Below are 18,323 nucleotides of genomic sequence, written 5' to 3'. Positions count from 1 at the left end.
AGCTGTGTAGATCTCTATTTTTCCCATAACACAGTTCAAAATGTTCTCAGGCTGGTAGGAAAAACAAAACCCCTTGCTTTATATTTTTAGAAACAGAATGGAAACTTGAGAAAAGAAGTGGATAATAGATATCAGAAGGAAGATGCTCTGAGTCTGAAAACGTAAGTTGGAGGTTTAGAGATAGGAAAAAAGTCAAGGGATATCTCTGCTGGTTTTGTGGCTAAGACTTCATGTTCCCAATGTAGGGGGCCAGGGTTAAGGGAGCTAGACCCCACGTGCTGCAACTAAAAGATCCTGTATGCCACAACTAGGGCTTCCCTCATAGCTCAGTCAGTAAAGAATCTGCCTGCAGTGCAGGAGATCCGGGTTCAATTCCTGGGTCAGGAAGATCCTCTGGAGAATGAAATGGCAACCCACTCCAGTATTCTTGCCTGGAGAATCCCATGGACAGAGGAGCCTGGGCAGGCTACAGTCCATGAGGTCGCAAGGGTCGGACACGACTTAGTGACAAAATCACGACCATGACACAACTAAGGCCCAGCACAGCCAAATAAATACATAAATAATTTGTTTAAAAAGGAAGAATGTCATGCATTATATTGTAGGCCATTCACCATAACTTTGCCATATTCTTAGTGATTATTATTACTGGTTTTACATCATTCTACTGCAAGACTCAATGGAGTGTCTTTCACCCGAGAGCAACATGGTTTCTACAGTTTCTTTAATTTTACCCTGTGGCAGGGCCTAATGGCTCTTCTGGTTAATCATAAGTGGCAAAACTTATTCACCAATCTCTTCAATCCACACAGCGTCTCAGTTTAGAAACCAACTCTTTAGGCCTGAATAACAGTGATAGAGGCCATCTTGCTTTCAAGTTAAAATTAAAATTTCTTCCCTGGCTTACTTAGTATAAATGAGAATCTGGAAAATGGGGAAAGGGGTATGTAGGTCCTTATTCTGTCTCTACCAAATACTTCTATTCTTCCTTTCCTGTCTTCTTAATTTTATTTTCAGATACCCTTTATGATTGGATCAGTGGGAGGGCATGGCAGCAGAAAAGTTTCTAAAGACTGTTGCTTATGTGGAAATCTACCACTCTCTGAACTTGATGATGTTTATGCTGATTCTTTCAAAGAAAAACTCTCATCACTTTGATCACTCAACTGAGGTTCCATAAGCACTGGTGAATCATCTCCATTCTAACTTTTCCCCTGTGATTCCTTTCACATATTGCAGGCATCTGTTATTATGTCCAGCTTTTTTCTGCTGAGAACTTGAATTATATTTGAAAATTGCCCAGTAATGGCTTTCTTTATTTATTTCATGTATATATACCAAAGAAGATTCTCATGCTTTCAGTACCCTTAAAACCCTAAATGCTTTGTGAGTTCAGGCCAATTCTCAGACAATAAGAATGGTTCCTTTTCTCCACCATCAAAGCAACTGACTAATCACTCAGTATACCTTCAGATTTCTTTGTTGTATGTCAAACACCAATCCATGGTGTCCCACAGAATAAACAGAACCATATAGGATGCTCTGAAAGTTCCCAATTAAAGACCTGGTTCTTAAACTTCTGATGAAGGACAGGGCCACCTATAACCCTTATGTGTTATTATAAACAACATGCCAATATCTCTCTAACAAAATTATTGACATATCACCATCTCTAATCCGCTCAAGTCTTCTTATCTCCTCAGTGGGGATGATGGGTTTAAAACTCACAGTTGATAGGCACTTCTGGAATCATGCACTTGCACCCCTCTTTGGAATATAGTCTACATTGCCATGGTACTTCAACTACAACTTCCATTTTACATTGTGCTTACATTAATATTGATGTCATCATTATTCAAATAAAGAGACTACTTGGACATAACTAATTTCATTAGAGACATTATTGTTGAACAAATTTAATCTTAGTTTTGGCTAGAAATTCAGTGAACAAAATATTTAAGGTACTATGATTTTTTAAACACTTTTAAATAACACTTTTAAAAAAGTACACTGGCATTTTACTAAAATTTGTAATTTGAAGAACTTTTTACTAGCATTCTTTTAACTATTCCATAGTGTCATTGTTTTTTATAGACTAAATAAGTGAATAGTTAGAGACAGGTTAAGTAAAGAACTTGTCACAAATAAATGAGAGTCCTGGTGAAATTAAGTACCCAGGGCATTTCTTGCCCCTAAGAAATTGCCCTTATGGTGTCTCAACAATAATTTTGTCATGTTTCTCAGATTATGTATGCATAGACCATCAGAATCAAACTCAAGACCAGTTTTTATAACGATTAATGCATAATTCTAGGTCCTTTTTTTCCAGGTATAGTTTTGCTGTTTAGATGACAGGAGCTGCACAATATCATATTCAAACTGTGTCCCTGGAAAACACTGTTAAGAAATTTTTACACAAATCTGTTAATGTATTTTCCAGAAATCTCTAGTAGAAAGGTGTCCAGATCATTCTTTTAGTCATAAGAGAAACTAGTAAAGAAAACTGCTGACAGTAAAGACTATAGGGCTAAGTCCAAGAAACCTAGATTTTCCACTTCACAGAAGTGTCATCTCACACAAGATGTTTAATTTCCTTGGACTTCATTTTTCTTGTTTTCCAAAATGTTTAATAATCCTACACAGCCTGCTTTACAGATGACGAAATAAGCAGCAGGCATAAAAGTGCTTTGAAATTTTAATAAAAATTCAATCACTTTATTCAGGTATTACTGCCATCACTGCCAGCACTATTCCTTGGACTTTCCTTAAAGTCTAATGTGGGATATCATAACTTAGGTTTAAAAAAAAGTCTAAATTTCCTGAAATCAATAACTTTTGATTACTTGTGACTATTATAACTACTAATTCCCGCCCCCCACCCCCCAAATTCTCTGATGTCAGTGGGATTGGGAGAGTTGCGAGAGATCAGAACTGGCTAGTTTGATAATGTATACATTATTATTATTTTTGAAAGACCAACTAAAATTTGTCTTTCTTTAAAGATTGTCATGAGCACAGTTACTCATCTTTAGCTAAAGATTCGGATGTAATTTTACAAGAGGAAAGGGAGTGCTTGATCCACAGTCAGTGCATAATATATCTATTTTGACAGGTAACTCCATGTATCAAAAGAATTATTTTGGATTAATCTAGAGCAGGTCACTTAAAACAAGTGCTAGAAAAAGTAAAAAATCAACAGCACTCAGTCATGTAGTAAAGTTAATACATTTCCTCTGGTTTTCAATGTCAATATTAAAAACAGCTGTAATATTAGAAAAGTATCCAAACCCAAATGTGTAAGCCATGCCAAAACCTCAAAACCACCAAAGGTATAAAACCACGTCCTATTTAATTGAGGTTGGATGAAGAATGATAGTAAAATATTTCTTGAGGTTTTAACATGGAGCTTTCCTCAAGCCAGGAGAGAAAACAAACCCAGATGTTCATATGGCGTACACACTTCCTTTTCTAATGCTTTCATGAAGCCTTCTAGTTAATTGTTTATAGCAGCTCTAACTACAAAAAGAGTAACATTTTTTGGGGAAGCTATTCCCAAAGATGGATGCTTGAATCTATAAATCATATTTTTCTCAGTTTAACTCTGAATCTCACTGGAGACTCAATCTCAAAGTGATGCAGCTTCTTGGAAGCATAAAATGAAGCTAATTCTTAAATCATTGCAACTTGCTGTCTGGCTAAGGAAGTGCCCCTTGAGTAGTTATTTATCACAACCTTCAGCTAAGGGGTGGTCTAATTAAGGCCTAATGTAGACTCCAGTTTATTCCATTAGAGATGTTTAAATTAAATGAGTTTGTCTATATCCTCTCCTTATGACAGACACAACTAGATTCCACTTTACGGAATTCTACACTAAATTATCCTTTACTTCCAAATGATCTGAGTAGAGAAATATCCATGTTTAAAGTTATGGATGTCATAAGTTATCAAGTGTGGTAAACTATGTTTTCTTATAATTATTGTGACTACTATCATTGTGTATAATCAATTTACTTTTTTGCTTTTATTCATTGGCTTGGCATCTTAAAAGCATAGATATTGACAAAAATTATACAAAATTAGCATGATGTATTATTTTTTGTGAAGATACTTTTTCCCTAGGATTTTCTATTCTTTGGAATGCATGTTGACAATTAGGAACACAGTTAAAGAGACACAAATTTTTGGCCGTTTTCAATCTTCAGGGGGTATTATTATCTAAAATATCCCATGAGCATCATGACCTATTTACAATTATGTGTGGTTGTTGTTTATTGAAGAAAAATGTTTTCTCAAATATATATCCACTCAATTTTGACTCTAGCTCCTAAAAATCTACAATTTTAATAGAGTTTTGTGGGTGTTTCTTTTTTGAAAGGGTGGCACTCAGAAGGGATCATCATTATTCCCCGGAGATAATTCAATCACCATTCTTTTCTGTTTATTTTACTTAGAGAGTAACCACAAGGAAAACATTAGATAATAGTATAATAGTTGTATTATTATTGCTGCCATAAAAAGTTACAATCAACTTAGAATTTTAACAATAAAATTATTTTCTTATAGTTAGTTATTGGAGTTCAAAATTCTGAACTAGCTATTAGTAGACCAAAGTCAGATGTATACAAATTACGTTCCTCTCTAGAGAGTCTAGGGGAAAGTCTATTTCCTCGCAGTTTCTAGATTTTAGAGGTGCATGCATTTCTTGGTTCATAGTCGCTTCCTCTATCTTCAAAGCCAGCATTTTTCAATATCTCTGAAAAAAAAAATCCGCCTGCAATGCAGGAGACCCCAGTTTGATTCCTGGGTTGACAAGATCCCCTGGAGAAGGGAAAGGCTGCCCACTCCAGTATTCTGGCCTGGAGAATTCCATGGACTGTATAGTCCAAGGAGGCACAAAGAGTCAGACATGACTGAGCGACTGTCATTTTCACTTCCATTTATTAAGGGCCTTTGTGATTAAAGTGAGCTCACTCAGAAAACCCTTTAAAATCTCCACATGTTAAGGTCAGCTGATTTTATCCATTTTAATTCCATCTGTAAACATAATTCTCACTTGACATGTGATATTACATATTCAAGAGTTCTATGGATTAGAACATGGGCATCTTTAATGGTGATGGTGGGAGGCATTATTCTGCCTACTACAATAGTCAATCTGTAAAACATTCTAATACAGTTACTTCCAATGATTAGCTTCACAACTGAATTCTCTCTAACATGCACATCCATTGACTTCATTATCTTAACACCTGAAGGGAATTTTGGGTTGAATGTTCTATTTCTCATTTGGTTCTGTATTTCCAGTTTATAGTTCTTTAGTACCATGATATAGTATCATTATTTCTTAATTTAATAGGGCTAATCAACAAGGAATATATAAACAGAACATGTGGGTCATATTCTGTTTGCTTATTTGATGTTCCTCCTTTTTAATTTTATTGTTGTTGTGATTTTAATTTCTATTTGGCAAGTTCATAGTGCTGTAAGCCAAATGGAACTATTCCACAGCAGATTGTCTGCCTTTCAGGGACCCCCCTGAAGTGATTTGACACATACCCCTATAATGTGAGCAACAGTTAATTCATTTGAAGTGTTTTATTATGCTAACTTTAGGTTTATGAACCAACATGTCTTGAGTATCCATTGTGTGCCACGTGCTTTAGATGAGTAATTTTCCTTTATCTTTCTAAGCTGCCTTTCATAGATGATGCAGCTAAGGTTCAGAGATATTAGGGAACTTGAACAAGATCACACAGACATTACATGGTAAAAGTGATATTTGAATTTGATTCCATTTTTCACAATTACTTAATAATACACTGTAGCAAAATGTTAAGAAAGGTGGTTTAAGAAACTATTTGTAATTTTGCTAAAAATGAAAAAAGGAAACAGTGATGTCATATTAATAAGGGTGATACACATTTTAAGGACTAGGTGTTCAACAGTGTATTTGTGAAAAGACTAGGAAGAAATAAGGATTACAAGAAAGCCACTGAATTAGCCTTATCAACCTACAAAAGAGGAGTATTGGCCTGATGATTGTTCAGATGGCAAACCTCAAGAAGTTCAAGCATGACAGGAAATGTAGAAAGATAAAAAAAAAATCAGGGTTAAAATAAAATCACTGAAGGAAAGAAAAAAGAATGGACAGCAAGTAGAATAACTGGCAAAAAAGCAACTGTTGATGCTATAAAAGTAATGGGAATAGGGTTAAACAGGAATGAAAATTGAATCTTGATTCTACTATTTAGTAGTCATAACTTTGGCCATTGGATTAGCTTGTTTGGGCTATAGTTTCCTATCTGAAATTCAAGGGCAATAATAACTCAACATTGTTACAAGGATAAAATATATAATCATTAGATATCATTAGTTCTAGAATATTTAAATAGTAGGAAGAAAAATAAAGCAAGAAAATGGGCTTGCTTGAAGACAAGGATAGAGCACAGAGAGACCTAAAGAAATAACAGAGAGATGTTACCTTTGATGAGATGAGCCTGAGGGGCATGAAATCTAGAGAACAGATAAAAGGATTGGCATTCTTGCCAAAGATATACATTGTGTGTATCTTCTTAAACAAACCCCAAAAAGCACTCTGTAGTGGTGAGACTGAGATACCATGAAAGGAAGTCACATTAGGGGAAAAAATTCCTTTTGGTTGGGTCTTTTTTCAGTTCCCCAAAGTCTCATTGTCATCACCTTTGCCTATTCTGTATTTCTGTAGTCACTTGTGAAAGTCCTGACAAGAAAGAATACAAGACCTTAGAAATGCTTCTCAAATAGACAGAACTGTTATTAGGTTTTGGGGCTTCCCTGACAGCTCAGTTGGCAAAGAATCCGCCTGCAATGCGGGAGACTTGGGTTTGATTCCTGGGTTGGGAAGATCCCCTGGAAAAGGGAAGGGCTACCTACTCCAGTATTGTGGCCTGGAGAATTCCATGGACTGTATAGGGTCACAAAAGAGTCAGACACAACTGAGCAACTTTCACTTTCTTTCTGCAATTTAATTGACTCCCTAGGTTTGCTGTGTTTATTGGTACTCCTATACACCGTGATGTAAAGATGAAGACTGGCATTGGTGTTCTTCCCTATGGCAATAACAATCATCAAGAGACTCATGGTCAATTAGGCTCCCGTATAGTTGGCTATGTTCCCAATCAAGTAAAAACAGCACTGCAACACTGGTAGCTTATCTCAAAAGGAAGGCAATTTAGGCTAGTCAATATTTGAACTATAGCCAGAGTAAACAATGTAGTTATTTCTTTTATTTCACGAGAAATTACTATAAACATAAGTTGGCATGACTACTCATTCTCGTCTCATATTTAGTTTCATATAATACACCATATGACTTTTCATTAGAAATTAATACTAGGAAGACTTTACTGTTTCTGTTGACATCATAAGATTTCTTTTATCAAGGAAAGACAAAAATAGGGCACACTAGGATGCTTTTGTTTCCTTGGTTTTGGGGTTGGCTTTTTTTTTTTTCTTATACAAAATACATAACTAAGCAAAACACTTGACTGCAGTTATTTTGGGTTCTTTGTAAGATTTTTGTTTTGAATATTCATATGACAATGCTATATAAAAACATGCTATTATATATTCAACATAATTATAAATAAAAAATACTTACAAAAGAATTAAGAGATGAGGAATATGTTGGAGTAGGAGTACATGAAGCTAGCTCCCCCCACCCTCCACAATCACATCTAAAACATATCTACATGTGGAACAATTCTCATGGAAACAAACTGGAAACTGGAGAAGAACTCCTATAAAAGCAAAGCATTAAGAAAGACCTCCACTTAAACAGATAGAATGGGGGGGAAAGGCATTGGGTTGGAGCCTGCACTCCAGGAGGTATCTGTAAGGAGAAGGAGGTCTGCACAGGCAGACCCTCACTCAGGTGAGTGAGCAAATTAAATCACAATCTGGACAGTCCTGTGGTTTTGTGCAGGGAAGACAGGCCCCCTTGCCCAGTGGAAAATCCACTTTCAGATAGAAGGACTGGAGAAGCCTAGACTAATTCTGAAGCGTGGGAACATGCTATTTTCATGATGTTCAGAGTGGAGAGAGCCCTGCATTGGGGACTACCACCTAACAGCAATTCACTCTGTGAAGTGGAGAACACACCGGCCCTGCTCACTCCACATCAGAGCCTCGCATGTGACATGGGCAGATACTCGGACAAGAGAGACACCGGGACATTCGGGGTGTGATCCAGGCAGAGCAATGGAGGACACTGGTAGAGCACACGTGGGCAATGCCACAGGAGCTCACAATGGCTAAGCACTGCACCTCAGGAAGACAGGCTCGGGAGAGGACTCCTCAAGCTATGTGGAGACAACCAAGAGGGCCTATGGCATGGCCCAGGCGCGGCAGCAACAGTCCTTATCTGCACACTTAGCAGTATTCAGCAGGTCACTTCCCAGTGGGAGTATCTCAGCTTTACTCACTTCACACCAGAGCTTGGCTCCTGATCCAGCGCAAACAGGTCCCAGAGAAGTGGCATAGATCTCTGGTGATAGTATCACCATCTCAGTTCCTACAACCACAGCACCTGACCCCGGCCCTAGTCTACTGCACATCATAGCCTTTCACTAGATCTGAGATGAACACATCAGGGAAGGGATGCTTCTGAGCAGAACTGCAGATGCCTATTCAGGTGGCACACAGGTCCACTGTAGCATAGGGGTCTCGATTGTTTTAGAAAGTACCTCCTTTGGGGCAGGGCACGCACTTGAGGAAAATGGAACCTGATTCAACCCAACCCTAAGGGCTTCTACTGCAACAATTGGGGAGCAGTCTCTATCTCTGACAGGTGATTACAGCCATAGGATAGATAGGAAGTCCCATGTCACACCCAAAATAGGCTCTAGATTCTACAACAAAAATCATACCTTATATTAAGGGGATAACATCCAGCACATCTTGAAGGAAGACATGACTTGTATAACACACCCAGCCCTCTTACCAAAAACATTGGAAATACGTCTATAGAGGGAAGCTCCCACATAAAAATACTCTTTAAATACCAGAGAAGACAATTGTTTCTCCTACACTGATACAGACAGAGAAAGTTAAAATGAAAAGGTAGAAGAGCTATTCCCAACTAAAATAACAAGAGAAACACCTGAAAGAATAATAAAACAGACCTCACCAATATACTAGACCCTGAGTTCAAAATGGAGGTAATAAAAATGCTAAATGATTAAAAAATATAATTGATAGAAATGCAGATAACTGGAACAAGGAACTTTACAGAAACTATAAAGATGAACCAATCAAAAATAGACAATCTAGAAAAAATAAAGATCAGAATAAATGACACAGAAGAATGAATAAGTGATCTGGAACATAGATAGAATAATAGAAACCACCCAATCAGAACAGCAGACAAAAAACCAATGAAATAAAAATAAAGCAACATACAAGATCTATGGGATCATATAAAACAGAAAGAAACCCTGGTGGCTCAGACGGTAAAGCGTCTGCCTGTAATGCGGGAGTCCTGGGTTTGATCCCTGGGTTGGGAAGATCCCCTGGAGAAGGAAATGGCAACCCACTCCAGTACTCTTGCCTGGAAAATCCCATGGACAGAGGAGCATGGTAGGCTACAGTCTATGGGGTCGCAAAGAGTTGGACATGACTGAGCAACTTCACTTCGTGCATAATAGGGGCACCATAAGAGGAAGAGAGAAAGATGCATGATAAATTGCTTTAGTTGTGTCTGACTCTTTGCAATCCCAGGAACTGTAGCCTGCCAGGCTCCTCTGTCCATGGAATTCTCCAGCAAGAATACTGGAATGAGCTGTCATTTCCTTGAACTGGATCAAAAATGTATTTGAAGAAATTCTGGCTGATAATTTTCCAAATCTAAAGAAGAAAACAGATACTCAGTTACAGGACACACAGAGGGCCCCAAAGAAGATGAACCCCAACAGACTCATACAAAGACATATAACAATCAAAATGGCAAAAGCTAAAGATAGAGAAGTTTCTAAAGGCAGCAAGAGAAAAACAGAGTGAATTAGAAGGGAACCCACATGAGGCTATCAACTGAATTCTCTGCAGGACCTTTGTGGGCCAGAAGGGAATGGCATGTTATACTGAAAATCCTGAAAGGGAAATATAGCAACCTATCAGCAAGATTATCATTTACAATAGACAGAAAGAATTTCTCAGACAAACAAAAACTAGAATTCAGCAATACTAAGCCTATCCTAAAAGAAATATTGAGGGGTCTTCTCTAAATAGAAAAGAAGCAAGATCTATAGAAAAGGGCAAATCATAATACAAAAGGCAAATACATAAAAACACTGAAGATCACTTAAATAAGCAGGTACACAGGTTAAGAAAACAATAAAAAAATTGTGAAAACCAATTATAACCACAATTAACCATAAAAAGATAAACACGAAGACGCAAAATAGGACATCAAAATTACAAACTGTGAGGGAGGGGAATATAAAATATAGATCTTTTAGTATGTGTTTGAACTTGAATGGTTATCAGTTTAAAGCAAGTATGTATAGTTCTGGATCAATGTACTTGAACTCCATGGTAACCACAAACCAAAACAATACGTAAGATTCACAAAAATAAAATAAAATAAAATAATAATAATAAAAAGGAACTCAAACATACTACAAATCATCAAAATACAAAAGGAAAAAAAAAAAGAAGAAATGAACAAAGAACTACAAAAAAAGTGAAAGGCATGAATTAAATTGGCAATAAGTATGCATTCATCAATAATTACTTTAAATGTCAATGGACTGTATGCTCTGATAAAAAGACACTGGGTGACAGATTGGATTAAAAAAAAAAACAAGAACCTGAAATATGCTGCCTACAAAAGATTCACTTCAGGGTGAAAGAAATACAGACTGAAATTAATGAAATGAAAAATGATAGTTAATGCTAATGGAAAAACAAGAAAGAATGAGTAGCAATACTAATATTAGACAAAATATACTTAAAACAAAGTCCATAAGAAAGACAAAGAAGACATCATCACTATACAACGCTAAAGGGATTGCTACAAGGGAAGAGGTTGTTACACTTATTAACATATACATATTTAATTCAATATAGGAGTACCTACATATATAAAACAAATACCAATAAACAAAATTGAAAAATTGGAAATAATATAAAAATAGCAAAATATTTTTAATATCACATGATATCAATGGACGGATTATCAAGACAGAAAATCAGTAAGTCAACAGAGGTCCTAAATGATACAACAGACCAGTTAGACTTAATTGATATCTATTAGGACCCTGCATGCATTCACAGCAAAAAGAAAAATGCAGAATTCAAATTCTTGTCAGCTTGCACTTAGTGGCAATGATGAAGAGTCACAAATTATTTTAAGCAGACAAAAGCAGAGGGTTTCACATTGAGAGAGAAAAGAGACTGTTAAAAAATGACTTTCTTTGGGTTTCCCCTTCAATATTTTTTAAATTTGTCAGTGTTCTAAGAATTGATTATAGATGCAATAAAATACATTCAACTATATCAAGAGTTGAATGATTTTATGGGAAATATTCTTAATAAAATGAGTCATACTGGATTTGCATGTGAGTATGAAAATCCTGGATTGAATAGTGTTCTGATTTTGTCTTTCAATGCAATGCATATTATTTTCCATTTGATGTTATTGGTAGATTTAAAGAACATTACATTGATGTCCTTCTTCAAGGTAATAAAATATTGATTAGAAAGAGGGTTCTTGCATATCCATATGAAATTTTCTTTTAGGTTTACAATCAAGTGTGTCATTGGCTGAACTTTTTAGTCAACCAATTATTAATATTTCTAAGTATACAATCATTGATCCCCATGATCATTTTGTAGATATTATAGCATTACTGAGTTTACCTAATGTGTTTACCATATACCAACTGGGCTATCAGGGAAGCCCACCAGAAGAAATAGTATGTTGTTTTTTTGTTTTTGTTTTCTGGTAAAGGTTATATGACAGGAACAAGTTTAGAAGTATTGAAAACCCGAATAGGAAGGAATCTTTTACCTTACTTGATCCAGGGAAGTAAACATTTGAGTTGAGTCTTGAAGACTGGATGGCTTTAGATAAGCAAAATAAAGGAGTGAGCATTTCAGGAAGAGGAATGCCCCAGCAAAACAGTAAGACAGTAGAATGCAAGACATGTCGAGGAAGTTTCAGTTTATACAAGGAAAATTGGTTAAATAATTTTGCAAGATCAGTTAGTAAATAAACAGCTAGTCTTTGTATTGTTTACCTTAAATATAAACCCATATATTTTCCCCTTACTATGATGTCTGTCTTCTGTTAACTCTTTAGGAAGAAAAGTGGTGCTCAAGCAATATGGCACTTAGGGACATTATTCTAACTATGCTATACAGAATAGATTGTAAGAGAAATTCTTTAACAAACTTTGGTAATGGTTCATGCATGGAGAAAATCACACGTGGAGGAGTAGTTTGTAGTTTTCAACCATTTATTTGAACCTGTTCTCTCTACCAAGATATTATCATTAAGATCCATAGGTTTCTCCCTCATTTATCCATCTTTATTTAGCTGTTTAGACAAGTGTAAATTTTTCTGTATTTATGTGATGTCTCTAGCAATGTGGACATTCTATAATGTCAAAACACCCTTTTAAGATCTGTCAATTAAGATTTGGAAAATGATCTAGTCTCTGGATAATGGAAGCATCTTTGAACTGGGGTCACTTAGCCTAGATTTTCCAACAATGAAGATTAAGCTGCTGTCTTTTTCTTTTAAGCTGCTGTCTTGAATATAACCACCTTCCTTTGTTCATTCACAGCTCCTGGGAGCATTCTACATTTCATTTTCTGAGTGAAAAATCTCCCAGGGAAGGTTCATTAGCTCTTTAACCTAATTATACACCAGAATCTTTGGTAAAAAGGAAAAAAAAAAAACTGATCTCTGGGGCAGAAACACCTCAAAAATACTTTTGGTTAACAAAAACAGAAGGAAATATGTAAGTATTGAGAGATTACAGAACATCTTGCATTTGAGACCTTATAATTTGTAAAACTAGTTGAGAAAAATCATTAAATTTCATTCTAATTTTTCTCATGTAATTAAATGGAGATAACATAATTCCCATGATTACATCAGAGATTTGTATATATGTTCCAAAATGTTTAAACGGATCTGTAAATATTGTTAAAGTATTTACTTAAAAAATAAGCTGTGTTATTTTAAGAGTAAGAAACTAATACAGCGCTCACCTTACATTAAAATATATGAACCTTGTTTAACCTCTCATATATATATATAAGTTGCTTAAATCTGAATTTTAAATCAAGTTTTCTACTTTAAAATGTTATTTTATTACTGTTGGCTATGTTAGCTCTTATTTTTCCCCCACAAACTTTGTATAAAGCTTAGAGAAGGAATGTTCTAAAATTTGTGAAAAACATTTCAAAAGGAAATACAAATGTATATTATCTCTCTCATTAGGAATGGTACACATCTAAGTAGAATGAAGCCTCCTATGATTTTCTAATTTAAGGAATAAATAAAATTTACCTCTCATGTAAACTTTTTTAAGAGAGAGAGAAAATGAGGATGATACTGTAATTTTAAAATCTTATTTAAAAACACAAATTCAAGATCATTTGAAACTAAAATCAATTCAGTATACTCTTGGCATTTGACTAAATTCTGTATTATTTGAGGGTCTATTTTGTTACTTGATTCCTTAGTAATACTACACTTGATATGCCTACCTCACTTTTTTACATTTCAGGATGAAAGTTTTTTTAATGGAAGAAACTTGGAAGAATTTTTTTATTAAAATACCCAGTTTCTCTGCACATCGTGCTATTATAAAACATTTGATTGCAATGTTAGTGAAATCACTAACTTCTATATTGGAGATATTCCTAGAATGTTCTAGGTACATTCATAGCCAGACTTTATAAGCTCAATATAATCCTGTGATTAGTTCCAGGAAAACAGAGTGAAGTGCTTCAAACCTGATTTTTCCAAGTGGTCTAGAATTTATAGCTTCTAACACCATTAGCAGTAGAAATGATTTATATGGCATGGATTTAAATGAACATTATCAATACAACTACTTTAAAAAAAATCATCTGTTATAACTAATAAGCAAACTGAACAAGGTTTAGACTGCACATTTCTTCTAGCTTCTGTGGTCACATCAGTTCAGTTCAGTTCAGTTCAGTTCAGTTGCTCAGTCGAGTCCGATTCTTTGCGACCCCATGAACCACAGCACAGCCAGGCCTCCCTGTCCATCACCAACTCCCAGAGTTTACTCAAACTCATGTCCATCGAGTCGGTGATGCCATCCAACCATCTCATCCTCTGTCGTCCCCTTCTCTTCCTGCCCCCAATCCCTCCCAGCATCAGGGTCTTTTCCAATCAGTCAACTCTTTGCATGAGGTGGCCAAGGTACTGGAGTTTCAGCTTCAGCATCAGTTCTTCCAATGAACACACAGGACTGATCTCCTTTAGGAGGGACTGGTTGTATCTTCTTGCAGTCCAAGGGACTCTCAAGAGTCTTCTCCAACACCACAGTTCAAAAGCATCAATTCTTCGACGCTCAGCTTTCTTCACATGATGGGTCTCAATTCCTCAGTCTCCACTGCATGTGGTTACTAGATGGATCCTATAGAATGGAGGTCAGTTTACAGGGCCATTCTCCTGTCAGTGGCTGTAATTAGGGGGGCTAATTGGCTGGAGAAGAATGGTAATTTAGCATAAGATTCTACACAAAGACTTTAAATAAAAATTAGTATATAAAGCATAAAAGCTAAAACACTGGTTTTATTCAATTTTCTAGTTCTACAGTGTCCTTTTATAATTTGTTATCCAAATGTTGATTTGTTTTTTATTTGTGATAGCATTGGTTTATAATATTAAGCTTCATGTGTATAGCATTCGGGCTTCCCTGGCGGCTTTTCACTTTTACTTCTGTATACACTAGTGATCACCACCAAAAGTTTAATTTACGCCTGTTACCATACAGCTGATGCCCTTGCCCATTTCACCTTTCTCCCTTTTCCTTTTCCCTCTGATAACCATAGCGCTGTTCTCTGTACCTGCCTGTATGCTTTGTTTGGTTTGGTTTGTTTGTTTATTAGGTTTTTCTCTTAGTTTGCTTGTTTTTTATATTCCACATAGGAGTGAACTCACAAATATTTGCCTTTCTTAGTCTGACTTATTTCCAAGTGCTGATTTGAAATTTGCAAATATATACAATCCACCTGGAACATCAAGCAGAAATGTTACTTAAGGTCATGAAACATTAGCTTATTTATAGGTCATAACATTCGGTCAATAGAACAAAAGCAAGTAGTGTGCATCACAGCAGGTCACAGAACACTACATTACACTCTGGATTTATATGTGTTTTCTTTTTACATAGTCCAAGAGAAAGCTTTCTCTGGTCTTTCCCAGAAACAGAAAGACGGTCATGCAATTATCCTAGGTGCTTTGATTCTCATTCTGTCATTAATAACAGAAACAACAATCCAGTGATCTGATCATTTAATCTTGACTATAACTCTAAAACTTGAATTAAATGTATAGTCCAAAATTATCTGAGATCTTAGCATTTAAGTTGTGGGATTCTTGAGGGTAGGAAGTATCTACACATATATATCTTTGAATCGCATGGGGGAAACAGTTTTAGATTTAACATTGTATTCCCCATCAGTTATATTAACTTATCAGACTATACAATTTCCTCAAACTGTTTTTATTTTCACTTAAGGAGAAGCATCTTTTTCACAGTTCTCCAATTTTCAGTTTCATTTCTAGAGGAATCAGAATCTCAAGATCAAAATAGTATCATTGGATTTTTGTTACTTTATTTAAGACTACAAGTCAAAGATTTGAGTTTCTAGTTGTCTTTTCCCTTAAAATGTTAGTTTATGTTTCTAAGGATTGATAAATAAGTCACATTTATACTGCTGCCTACAAATTGTGCCTCTTTCTACAATTTATTTTAATCAGCAGATGGTTTTCTCAGCAGATTTTTACATTAATGTGATGGTTAAGATCATAAACTCTTATTATAGTTAGGAAACTTGGGTTTGAATTCTTCATCTGCCAATTACTAACTGTGAAACTTCAGAAAACATATTTAGCCATCCTAGGCATCAGCTTTTTCAGGATTTCTGTACAGATTAAATCGTCCAATACATGTTAAGGGTCAGAGTGCCTGACACAAAATAATACTCTATTATTATTATCTATTATTATCACAACAAACTGTGGAAAATTCTTAAAGATATGGGAATACCAGAATACCTGACCTGCCTCCTGAGAAATCTGTATTCAGGTCAGGAAGCAACAATTAGAACTGGACATGGAACAACAGACTGGTTCCAAATCAGGAAATGAGTACGTCAAGGCTGTATATTGTCACCCTGCTTATTTAACTTATATGCAGAGTACCTCATGAGAAATGCTGGGCTGGATGATGCACAAGCTGGAATCAAGATTTCCAGGAGAAATATCAATTACCTCAGATAAGAAGATGACACCACACTTATGGCAGAAAGTGAAGAAAAACTAAAGAGCCTCTTGATGAAAGTGAAAGAGGAGAGTTAAAGTGTTGGCTTAAAGCTCAACATTCAGAAAACTAAGATCATGGCATCTTGTCCCATCACTTCATTGCAAGTAGATGGAGGAATTGTGGAAACAGTGACAGACTTTATTTGGGGGGGCTCCAAAATCACTGCAGATGGTGACTGCAGCCATGAAATTAAAAGACGCTTGTCCTTGCAAAAAAAGTTATGACCAACCTAGACAGCATATTAAAAAGAAGAGACGTTATTTTGCCAACAAAGATCTGCCTAGTCAAAGCTATGCTTTTTCTAGTTGTCATGTATGGATGTGAGAGTTGGACTATAAAGAAAGCTGAGCACTGAAGAATTGATGCTTTTGAACTGTGGTGTTGGAGAAGACTCTTGAGAGTCCCTTGGACTGCAAGGAGATCCAACCAGTCCATACTAAAGGAAAGCAGTCCTGAATATTCATTGGAAGGACTGATGTTGAAGCTGAAATGCCAACACTTTTGACACCTGGATGCGAAGAACTGACTCATTTGAAAAGATCCTGATGCTGGGAAAGATTGAAAGCAGGAGGAGAAGGAGATGACAGAGGATGAGATGATTGGATGGCATCACGGACTCAATGGACATGAGTTTGAGTAAACTCCCGGAGTTGGTGATGCACAGTGAGGCCTGGTGTGCTGCAGTCTGTGGGGTCACAGTCAGACACAACTGAGTGACAGATCTGAACTGAACTGATTATTATATTTAGTTTAATCATAGGTGGATTATCAGTTGGGAAATTTCTATCTGACCAGTTTCTCAAGGAAATAAGTAATCATTTCAGAAGTTAACAATCCATAGTCTAACCTGTAAGTCCTAATATCTTGGCCTCAGGAGTCTGGGAAGAGTTTATCTCCAAATAACTGTCAAACTTAGGAGCAGGAATGTGAAACAGAATAGTTCAGGAGTGGGGTTAGTGGTTTGATGGGAAACTAAAGGGTTTAATGATGCTTGCTTCTGAGGTTGGAGAAGTGAATTCCTACCACTTTGGAGGGAAAGAAGGGTGAAATGGCATTTCCTTAAAAAAAAAAAAAATCATGTAGTCATGAGTGGGCATGCAAAGTTTAACCCCTAGGAGTGGCAGACTTCAAAGTCTCAGTTGAGAAATGTGGGCTTGCAGAAGAAGAATGGAAAAACTGGGCCATATGGCAAGCCAGGTCTATGGGGACTGGAAACAGAGATGGGATCTGAGATCAGAGGTATCTGCTCTCTGCCACAAGGAACAACTGCTCAGATACCAGTGACATGGCAGCAGGACTGTAGGAATGACAGCTAACTCACCTGACCCTAAAGTGAAGGGCACCAAAGCGGAGGTTCTAAACTGTCATGGGGCCAATGGGCAGCCTGTTTTGTGTGTCTGGTAAGGACGAGCAGATGACCTCAACACTGGGTGTGGTGGTTGGCTTTTCATAAATGAATGAAAGGTTGAACTCTTTTTTTTTTTTTTTTACATTTATTTATTTTTATTTTTATTTTTTTTTTTATTCTTTGAATCAGCCATGGATTTACATGTATTCCCAATCCCGATCCCCCCTCCCACCTCCCTCTCCACCCGATTCCTCTGGGTCTTCCCAGTGCACCAGGCCGGAGCACTTGTCTCATGCATCCCACCTGGGCTGGTGATCTGTTTCACCATAGATAGTATACATGCTGTTCTTTTGAAACATCCCACCCTCACCTTCTCCCACAGAGTTTAAAAGTCTGTTCTGTAT

At 36.4% G+C, this 18,323-nt stretch overlaps 1 protein-coding gene across 1 annotated transcript in view; it reads left to right on the top strand.

Annotated features, from left to right (window-relative positions):
- LOC122442456 (28S ribosomal protein S10, mitochondrial-like) overlaps positions 1–18,323 on the top strand; it is a 43,226-nt gene that overhangs the window by 11,095 nt on the left and 13,808 nt on the right. The window contains exons 2-3 of the mRNA XM_043470334.1: positions 91–161; positions 8,072–8,219. Coding sequence (XP_043326269.1) covers positions 91–161; positions 8,072–8,219 — 219 coding nt within the window. The remainder of the gene's footprint in view (positions 1–90; positions 162–8,071; positions 8,220–18,323) is intronic.

This window comes from Cervus canadensis, chromosome 5, assembly GCF_019320065.1.
Source record: "Cervus canadensis isolate Bull #8, Minnesota chromosome 5, ASM1932006v1, whole genome shotgun sequence".
Lineage (NCBI taxonomy): Eukaryota > Metazoa > Chordata > Mammalia > Artiodactyla > Cervidae > Cervus > Cervus canadensis.
The sequence above is the reverse complement of the archived record's forward strand: the minus strand, read 5'-3'. Positions and strand labels throughout refer to the sequence as shown.